This window comes from Brassica oleracea, unplaced genomic scaffold (genome assembly GCF_000695525.1).
Source record: "Brassica oleracea var. oleracea cultivar TO1000 unplaced genomic scaffold, BOL UnpScaffold01121, whole genome shotgun sequence".
In the NCBI taxonomy this organism is placed as follows: domain Eukaryota; kingdom Viridiplantae; phylum Streptophyta; class Magnoliopsida; order Brassicales; family Brassicaceae; genus Brassica; species Brassica oleracea.
The window spans coordinates 16,282-26,517 of record NW_013617683.1 but is presented as its reverse complement, the minus strand read 5'-3'; the positions used below and the strand labels follow the sequence as shown (position 1 = coordinate 26,517).

Sequence of the window (10,236 nt, the reverse complement as noted above, 5' to 3'; positions counted from 1 at the left end):
GACTACATCATCTGAGGCTAATGAGCAAGTCAATTTCTCTGTAACCGAGAAGGTTTTATCTGGCGAACCTGAAAATTGCCAAACTGTTTCACCTGTTGAAGCAAGTAATTCCGGGATTCATATTGCACAACAACCTAGCAAGCATACTGAAGATACTCAGCAAAGTACACAATTTTTCGATGGTTGTCCTACCTCTGAAGGGTCAAAGGATGCAGTAGATGCTGATGCCGCTGGACAAGTTTTGCCTCAGCAGTGCGAGGAAACAATTTTAGAAAAAAATCTAACAGAAGTTGTAGACGTCCCTGGTATTTTTTTTTTTTTTTTTTTTTTTTTTTGCTTAGTATTTGCACGTGCTCTTTTCTTTGTATACTGTCGTTCCGTTAAGACCTTACCATATTTGCGTTTTCCTTAGAGACTCGGTCAATTCTGGACAAGGATGCCTTAAATGAAAACCCTAAAGCTAGCTCCTTGGCTAATCTTCGGAGTGAAGCTGTGGCAGATTGCCAGGAAGAGGATAAGACTGCTGCATCCGGTAGGATTATGACATCTGCGACTTCTGTTTCATACCCCGCTGGTGAGTTTGTATGATCATGTGAAACTTTCTTTCTAGCAGTTTCTTCTGATTGTTTTAGAATGGTTTATTTAGAAAGATACATGTTAGGTATGTGAATATTTGTGAATTCATACAGATCCGGATGCCAAGAGCTCTCAAGTCTTATCTGAAAGCGTTGTGTCTGAGTCTGTTGGTTATGTTATAAGAGACTCCGCATCCAAGCTGGTGGAGTCAAATTCTCAGTCTGACACCATTCCAATAGACAAATCAGGTAATTATATTGTCTCATTCATTCTTTTGATATATAGTTTCATACTCTTGGTTCTGTATTTCTTCTTCTTCTTTCTTTTTTTTTGGGTTTAGCGTACAGCCGGTAATTGGATACAAAATTGATATATCATAATTACTTATTTATAACACTCTACATGTGTATGTGTATTCCTTTTATTTCTCAGGGACAATGATTGACGGTAAAGAATGTGAAGCATTTCCTCTCAAACCTGAAGAATCGCAACATCTAAGCCAAGATGGAGCACCTGCTGTCAGTCTTACATCTTCAGTAGATTTACATATGGTGACCACATCATCTGAGGCTGATGAGCAAGTCAATTTCTCTGTAACCGGGAAGGTTTCATCTGCCGAACCTGAAAATTGTCAAACTGTTCCACCCGTGGAAGCAAGTAATTCAGGGGGTCCTATTGTACAACAACCTAGGAAGCAGACTGAAGATACTCACCAAAGTACACAATTTGTCGAAGGCTGTCCTGCCTCTGAAGGGCCAAAGGATGCAGTAGATGCTGATGCCGCTGGACAAGTTTTGCCTCAGCAGTGTGAGGGAAGAATTTTAGAAGAAAATCTAACAGAAGTTGTAAACGTCCCTGGTAATGTTTTTTTTTTTGGCCGTAGTATTTGCACGTGTAGTCTTTTCTTTGTATATTGTCGTTCCGTAAAGACCTTACCATATTTGTTTACCCTTTGATGGTTTGATTTATGTTGAAGTAATCTCTTTTCTTTTGCGTTTTCCTCAGAGTTTCAGTCAGTTCTGGACAACGATGCCATAAATGAAAACCCTAGCGCTAGCCCCTTGGCTAAGACTGCTGCCGGTGGGATTATGACAGCTGCGACTCCTGTTTCACACCCCACAGGTGAGTGTATATGATCATGTAGCAGCAAGAAGTTTCTTCTGATTATTTAGAAAGGTTTATTTAAAAGATACATATTAGGCGTGTTTCCACGATAGAATCAATAATCTGTGTAAATTTTAAATAAGAGAATGTGTCTGTTAAAAAATGCAGTTACCATAAACTTATGACTAAGTTTTACCGGTCTTGATCTGGGACGACCAATGCTTTTCCTTTTCTAGATTCGTGGAATAAAAGGATGTGCACTCATCGAAAACATATACCTGTCCTTGCGGATATTGCAGGTGGTGTAATTGAAATAGGAGTGTCCTGTGCTTCTACAAGTTCTGAGCCTTTTGTAAAGTCCCATGTTGCTGGAACTGAAAACGCTGCTACAAATTTAGGGTCTCCTGTCATTTCTTCCCCAGCTCGTAAGATGACCGAACTACAACTTAATAAGACAGAGGATCAGAATACTTTGAGTTTGATGGCTACCGAATCTCCGGTCTTGAATAGAAACCCGACCTTCAGCAGTGGGCTGAACTTGACTTCCGATCCAAGGAAAGCAGTGGAAATTTCCGAAACTACCCTTGTCTCTCCGGTACGTCCGATCTATATCTCAACATAGTTTCATCAGTAGACAAAGCGAATGCTGTTACATTATGTTGTTATCATCCTTACGTAGCATATGCTTTTGTTTATTCAGATAGTGGTGGGATCTCCGTCGAAATCTAGCTTAGAGAAAACAGCTGCGAAGTCTTCGAAAAGAAAATCTGAGCGTAAACCCAGGCGAACACCTAAATCTGCAGGAAAAGAGACTTCTAGAAAAGGAAATAGTGTAAAGGGGGCTGCACCTTTTCAACATTTTCAAAGTGCAGGCAAAGCAAATGCTGTTAATCAGAATTCTGGTTCTTCTACTCAAATCACACACTCTACTGAGAAACAGCAAAGTCTTCAGACTCCTGTTCTTAATTCGTTTGGCACCCTTTCAGCCCCCACGACTAGTCTACCGGATATGAATTCGACTGCTCCCTCAAGCATTTTTCGTCGACCTTTCACTGACTCGCAACAAGTGCAACTACGTGCACAGATTTTTGTTTATGGTGGTCTGATGTAAGTTCTATGTTACTCCGTACGTGCTCTTAAGTTTTGTTGAGTCAGAGAGACTCAGTAGCGATCTCATTCAGAGTTCTTGCACATCTTACTGTCTGACAAAATTATAATTGTTTTGTTTTTTTTTCTCCCGTTACAGCCAAGGGACAGCACCCGATGAAGCGTATATGATATCTGCATTTGGTGGTGCAGGTAAGACTATTATTCTCTTAACATATTGTATTACCCATTTTTGAGACAAAGCATGTTGATTCTGAACTTCTCTAGATGGTGGGAGAGGCACTTGGGAGAAAGCATGGCGTGCTTGTGCTGTAAGGGCTCAGAGAATGCGTGTTTCTAGTCCTGAAACGCCATTGCAATCACGTGCAGGTTTCTACTTCGATTTATTCAGCTCTTATGGTTATATTTTATTTCTCAGCTCTGCTGCTGTTTGCATTCCGTAGCTAAATACCCGAAACTGCATTTCCAGGGAAGACAGAGACCCCGTCAATGAGTCACACCAGTAGCAAAGCGAGTTCAGCGACGAAACCCATAATTCCACTCTCATCACCTTTATGGAGTTTGTCAACTCCCCTCGAAACTTTACAATCAAGAAGCATTCAGAGAGGTTCAGCTGCTGCACCACTGCCTTCTTCATCACATGCTCATCAAGCTGCATCGGTTACGAATATTGGACATAATACGGCTTGGATGTCCCCTCTCCCTTACCCCAACCCGTGGCTTGCTTCTCCGCAGACCAGTGGGTTCGATGTTGGTTCTCGTTTCCCCGTTTTCCCGATCACCGAATCTGTAAAATTGACACCCACAAAAGAATCGTCCTTGCCTTACTCTGGCGGTAAGCATGTTCTGAGTGGAACTTCTGGCAATATTTTCAAAGGGACACAAACACTTGAGCCAGCCAGTACAGTTGTAGCACCTGCTCAACACTCCACTGGGACGAAATCAAGGAAACGGAAGAAAATGCCAGTCTCTGTGGAGTCTGATCCAAGCATTTTGAATTCGCTACAGCAGACAGAAGTAGTTGTCTCACCTCTTGTTTCTATATCAACACCTGTACCTATTACAGCTGCTCCGGGTAGTCTGACTTCTAACGCAGGCACCCTGCCCAGTGTTGATTCCATCTCTGCAGTCCCTATGAACCTGGTATCTACGTTCCCTGGAAAGAAAATGAAATCATCTTTGCAATCCCCAATTTTTGGTGGTAACCTTGTATCTGAAGTTAAGCAGAGATCTGTGTTACCGGCAGATACCATTGATAAGCTTAATGAGGCTAAGATGCATGCAGAGGATGCTTCTGCTCTCGCTACTGCAGCCGTTAGTCACAGCGAATACGTATGGAAGCAGATAGAGCAACAGAGGCATGCTGGCCTCCAGCCAGAAACTCAAGGCAGATTAGCTTCCGCTGCTGTTGCCGTAGCTGCTGCCGCTGCAGTGGCAAAGGCTGCAGCTGCCGCCGCCAATGTCGCAGCTAATGCGGCATTTCAGGCAAAATTAATGGCTGAAGAAGCATCCCTTCCTAGTGTTTCTTATCAGGGTAATGAACTCCACAAGTCAAATGATGTACTAACTCAAGGCCAGGGTACCCCTGCTTCTGTCTTGAAGGGTGAAGGTGCAGTGGTCAGCTCCAGTCCGTTCCTTAGTGCTGCCAGAGAGGCGGCTAAGAAGAGGGTCGAGGCTGCCACAGCGGCCACCAAACGAGCTGAAAATGTGGAGTCCATTGTTAAGGCAGCAGAACTGGCATCAGAGGCGGTTTCACAAGCTGGAATACTTGTTTCAATGGGTCATCCTCCGTCGCTCAATAAGCTGGTGGAGGTGGGTCCAAGTAATTATTGGAGGCAGGCTCAAGAATCTGAGAAAGTGCAGCCTTGTAAAGTGGGTGTATTAGAAAAAGAAACTGAGACTACTAGTGATAGAGGTTTTGCTAGTCCCAGCACTGCGCATACTGAGTTGGATGGCTCCGCGAGAACAGCTGATGGTCTAGGTCTAGGTCTAGGTGTAGTTTCTGCCACTGGAAAGAAAACAAATGGACAGAAAGGTCATATAAGTGCAGACGTGGCTAAACACACTGCTGGAGTTTTCGAGCCAGAAGTTGGGTCAAAATCTTCGATTGACACCCAGACTGAAAGTGAGCAGATTATGAAAAAAGCAAACGACGAGTGCATCAAGGAAGGTTCTCATGTAGAGGTTTGTGCTATGTTTGCATATATACACTTTCTATAGCAAACTGCTCGATGCTGGTTGTGTTTCTTTTTGTAATGGAGATAAAAAATTTCTATGTAGGTTTTCAAGGAAGGACCTGAATTAAGAACCGCATGGTACTCTGCCAATGTATTGAGCTTAGAGGATGGGAAAGCTTATGTGCTGTTCAGTGACCTCTCTGTAGAACAAGGTTTATTAGTTGGCCATAAATTTTTTTTATGTTAGTCCTTGCAGTGATCTGTATTTGATCGTTATCTCTCATTTACTTTACATATTGCTCCAAGTGTATGATATATATGTAACCGTATATAATCACCCACTTTCCATTATTATATTTTATGCATGTGCAGTACTCTGTTAGTTGATCCGATTCTTTTATCTCTTATCAGGAACAGATAAGCTGAAGGAGTGGGTAGCCCTCAAAGGTGAAGGTGATGAGGCCCCGAAAATAAGAACTGCTCGTTCTATTACTGCCCTGCCATATGAAGGAACCAGGAAGAGGCGCAGAGCTGCCATTGGGGATCCTGTTTGGAAACTTGGAGATAGGGTAGACTCGTGGGTTCATGACAGGTAACAGCAATGAGCCGACAACACAAAATCTGTATTGTTTTGAATTTTCCGTTTTGTGAAAATCCTATTCTATTCATTCCACTAACTTTGGAAGCTTTATCTATGTGTTTTGTTCTCTTTTAGTTGGTTGGAGGGTGTTATCACGGAGAAGAACAAAAATGATGAAAATACAGTGACTGTGCATTTTCCAGGTTCGTAAAGACGTGTGATGAAGATATCTCATTTTCATGTTCTAAACTGTTTCTCTTTTTCTTTTTGGCAGCACAAGGAGAGACTTTGACTATCAAAGCTTGGAATCTTCGTCCTTCTCTTGTATGGAAAGATGGAAGGTGGATTGAATGTTCTACTTCAGGAGAAAGCATCAGCTCGTCACATGAGGTACTATGACCCTTCTGTGAAGCTAGAAGCTTCGTGTTGGATACTTTGCTATTTTGAATGACTCGAAAATTTGAATTGCAGGGTGATACTCCAAAGGAGAAGCGTCCTAGACTAGGAGCTCCAGCTCCTGTGGCTGAAGGAAAAGACACGAAAATGGAAACTGCCGTTGATCCGGATTTAGGTAAACCGCCTCAGACTGGTGTTCTTGACCTCGGTGTTTCAGAGACTACATTTAACATCGGGAGAAAGGAGGGCAATCCTGGTCCACTCCGAATGAAGAGAACCGGTTTGCAAACGCAGGGAGCAAAAGTGATCTATGGTGTCCCTAAACCTGGAAAGACAAGGAAGTTCATGGACGTGAGCAAACATTACGTTTCAGAGGCGAGCAATCAAACTCGGAAACAGAAGGAACCAGCTAAGGCTGTGAAACCAATTGTGCCCCAAAATCCAGGACCAGGGAGCTGGAGATTGCCTTCTAAACCGAGAGAAAAACAGACAACAACAACAACGAAGCCCAAGACTTTCAAACCTGCGCCCAAGACCAAAGAGAAGCCGGTTGCTGCACCTAGGATAATTCCCCGCAAGGACTCTCGTAATACAACATCCTTAAATATGGAATCTGAAGATGCCGTTGGTCAGAGTGGAGAGAACAAAGGTCCTGCATCAACTTCCAGGGATCCAGCCAAGGGAACAGGGGAAGAGCAAATCACATCATCTTCACAAGGCCAAGATAGTTCCTCCTCGACCACTACTGGGAAAGGGAAAGTGGCTCCTACTGCAGGGAGGTTACCCAAGATTGAAGAGGCCAAGGCGTTGGATGATAATTCTTCAAAAGCATCAGATGGAATGGAACCACGTAGGTCTGTCCGCAGGATTCAGCCAACTTCTAGAGTAAGTATACAGGACATTACATTCATTTCTATATGGCAATCGCTTTAATTTACTTTTGAGTTTATGTGCGCTGCTCTCCAGCTACTTGAAGGTCTGCAAACATCCATGATGACCTCAAAGATTCCTTCCATGTCACACAGCAGAAGTCACCAAAGTCAAAGGAAACAGTAACTCTAGAGGTGATGTTCTATAGTGTCTAGTAGTAAAATGACTTGGAGGCAACTATATTGAGCTAACACTATATAGATTTTGTTTTTGGCAGGCAAGTAGGTAATGGAAGGAGCAAAAGCTATGGCAGGCAAGTAGGTAATGGAAGGAGCAAAAGCTATGGCAGGCAAGTAGGTAATGGAAGGAGCAAAAGCTATGGCAGGCAAGTAGGTAATGGAAGGAGCAAAAGCTATGGCAGGCAAGTAGGTAATGGAAGGAGCAAAAGCTATGGCAGGCAAGTAGGTAATGGAAGGAGCAAAAGCTATGGCAGGCAAGTAGGTAATGGAAGGAGCAAAAGCTATGGCAGGCAAGTAGGTAATGGAAGGAGCAAAAGCTATGGCAGGCAAGTAGGTAATGGAAGGAGCAAAAGCTATGGCAGGCAAGTAGGTAATGGAAGGAGCAAAAGCTATGGCAGGCAAGTAGGTAATGGAAGGAGCAAAAGCTATGGCAGGCAAGTAGGTAATGGAAGGAGCAAAAGCTATGGCAGGCAAGTAGGTAATGGAAGGAGCAAAAGCTAAGAAGAAGAAAGAGGCAGTCTCTGCTGCTGTTAGGTTGTCCTAAATTTAATATCGAGCTCTGAGAAAAATACTTTCGTTGTTGGCTAGGGGAGAGATGATATGTTATTGTAGGTGTGATTATGATTTTTAAGTTAGATTATATCTCAGACTGCAAAACTCGAACTCCATCGTCATCATCACCACTTCAGAAATCGTTCTCGCTACGGCTACAGCCATTGGAGAGCGGAGGCGTAAGGGAAACTGGAGTAAATGAGCATCAGCTGATATTGACCAACGATAACGATATCCGCTGAGTGAAATCCTGGTGCTTTATGCTTATCGCTTAAATCAGATTAAAATATTGCAAACAGTTTTTCTATAAAATTATTTTATAAAAGAAATTTAAAAGCGATCTGAAACGATTTGCGAACTCTCTTTAGCTATTCTGCAAAACATATTGATCTATGTGATGAATCGTATAAGAAAATGATTTACGCGAAAGTCTCTAACAGGTTCGCGATCTCGTATTTTTTATAAATAGAAACGATCGATCTTTTTGAAATAGTGTTTAAGAACGTCGTTAAGGCGAGTTCTGCAAACGACTATTAAACATTTAAGAACGCTTTACGGAATTCTGCGACGTCTATTGTATAGTGACTTAAAATTTTAATCGCTTGTTAAATTGAGTTCTCAATACTACTACGGTTTGTGTTTTGTGAACAGATTCAATCATGACTGACGGTGATAACAACACGCAAGTCAATGGGGCAACCGGTGCAACTAGTGATAGTCAATTACTTGGAACGCTACCCACAATTTTCCGTCTGTTCCTAGCAACATTTACGGACTTCAGCTCGACAAGTTCGACGAAACGAACTTCAAGCAGTGGCAGCAGAGGATGAACTTCTTTCTGACCACTCTAAATTTGGCCAGGTGTCATTCTGAGGCCCAACCAGTGTTACCTGCGGAAAATACTGATCCAAGGGCGCTTGCTAGCCATGAAGCATAAAGGCATGAAGACTCCTGATGCAAAGGTTACATTCAAAACCGGCTAGTGGACCAATTGTTCAGTGTTTATGGTGAGGTCGAATCTTCCAAAGATTTGTGGGATCCTCTGGAAAAAAAAATACAAGTCTTTCAATGTAGGCTCTAAGAAATTTGTCACAAGAAAATTTCTGAAATTCGTGATGGTCGATTCACGACCTATCATGGATCAAGTGCATGAGCTACAATTGATCTGTAAAGAGATCGCTGAAGAAGGAATGAAGTTTTGTGAGACTTTCACAGTAAACTGCTTCATCGAAAAGCTTTCCCCCAAGTTGAAAAGATTTCAAAAATTATCTTGCTTACAAGCAAAAGGCCTTGACGTTGGCAAATCTGATTATCAAGCTTCAGAATGAGTCACTAAAATGTGAAAATAAAGTGCCAACTCATACTCATGATGTTAATGTCGCTGAGCATAAGAATAAGGGCAAAGGGAAGGCAAGATTCGGAAAGTTTGGGCCAAACAAGCTTGTTCAATAAGCACCCACGAGCTTCAAGAAACAAGACCAACATCCCACGAACAACAAATTCGTTGGAAAGTGCAACTAATGTGGCAAACTAGGACATATATCCTTGGAAAGTCGCATAAAAGCTTTGAGGAAAAATCAGGCAAACCTAACTAACGTTGATCTGTGCGCTGTGGTCACAGAAGCCAACATGGTTGAAGATAACACCAAAAATTGGTGGTACGACACAAGTGCCACTACACACATCTGCGTTGACATAGAGATGTTTAGTACCTATTAGAAGTCTAAAACTGAAAATCAAGTGAAGAAGGAAAATATCTCTTAATTCATGGTTGAAGGTACTGGAAAAGTTGTGTTGAAGATGACTTCTGGAAGGGAGGTTACTCTGGCCAACGTGAAGCATGTTCCAGACATGAGGAAGAATTTGATTTATGGATCTCTCATGAGTAAGCACAGCCTTGGAATCAACTTCAAATCCGACCAGCTGATCCTCAGGAAGAGTGGCTTTTTTTATAGGAAAATGTTTTGTTAAGAATGGACTTGTCAAAATGTCTGTAATAACATTCATTCGAAAAATTAATGTACATGATTCCAATGTTTCAATGAATAAAAATCCAGTTTTTTATGTCGTTGAGTCTTCTAATATTTGGCATGAAAAATTGGGACATGTAAACTATAAGTCTGTGTAAAGACTAATGAACTGATTGGGACATGTAAATTATAAGTCTAATGAAGTTTGTGTCCAAGCAAAACTCACGAAAAACCACCACCTCGTGTTGAACGAACAACCGAACCTCTAGGTTTAATACACATTGATTTGTGCGACTTGAAGTATTTACAAACCAGAGGCGGTAAAAATTTATTTGTCACTTTCATAGACAATTGCACAAGATACTACTATGTCTACTTATTAATAAGTAAAGGCGAAGTCTTGGACAAATTCAAAGAGTACAAACTAGAAGTTGAAAAGTAACTGAAAAAGATTATCAAAATAGTCAAAAGTGATAGAGGAGGCGAATATGATGGAACTTTCAATGCATTTTGTCAAGAAAATTATATTATCCATCTAACCACTACCCCCTACTCACCAGAATCAAATGGAGTTGCAGAAAGAAAGAACTGAACTCTCAAAGAAATGATGAATGCAATGTAGTAAGAATCTGGTATAGCCCATAATCTGGGGGGGGGGGGGAAGG

The 10,236-nt window shown here is 41.9% G+C and overlaps 2 protein-coding genes and 1 pseudogene across 5 annotated transcripts; 2 read left to right on the top strand and 1 right to left on the bottom strand.

The window, feature by feature from the left end:
- LOC106320906 lies at positions 1–7,951 on the top strand (the record flags this gene model as incomplete). 4 transcript variants are annotated; one of them, XM_013759252.1, is given in 17 exon segments in its annotated part: positions 1–305; positions 413–574; positions 690–824; positions 1,009–1,434; positions 1,582–1,698; positions 1,980–2,275; positions 2,381–2,787; positions 2,927–2,979; positions 3,055–3,156; positions 3,257–4,971; positions 5,068–5,176; positions 5,376–5,556; positions 5,680–5,747; positions 5,819–5,934; positions 6,016–6,825; positions 6,907–7,004; positions 7,520–7,951. In XM_013759252.1, coding segments are annotated over 16 exon segments (5,092 nt in total), but the record flags the coding sequence as incomplete, so codon positions are not given.
- On the bottom strand, positions 6,999–7,766 carry LOC106320905. The gene is made up of 2 exons (XM_013759250.1): positions 7,731–7,766; positions 6,999–7,589 (listed from the first exon to the last, which is right to left on the bottom strand). Exons 1-2 carry the CDS (start codon positions 7,764–7,766, stop codon positions 6,999–7,001), a joined length of 627 nt encoding a protein of 208 aa, XP_013614704.1.
- Positions 7,952–9,368: 1,417 nt separating the features above from the next.
- LOC106320904 overlaps positions 9,369–10,236 on the top strand; it is a 7,980-nt pseudogene continuing 7,112 nt past the window's right edge.

Coding starts and splice junctions, on each gene's coding strand:
- LOC106320905 (XM_013759250.1), bottom strand. CDS start 7,766: ATGGCTGTAGCCGTAGCGAGAACGATTTCTGAAGTG. Junction 7,590..7,730: donor CGAGAACGATTTCTGAAGTG/GTGATGATGACG, acceptor TATTAAATTTAG/GACAACCTAACAGCAGCAGA.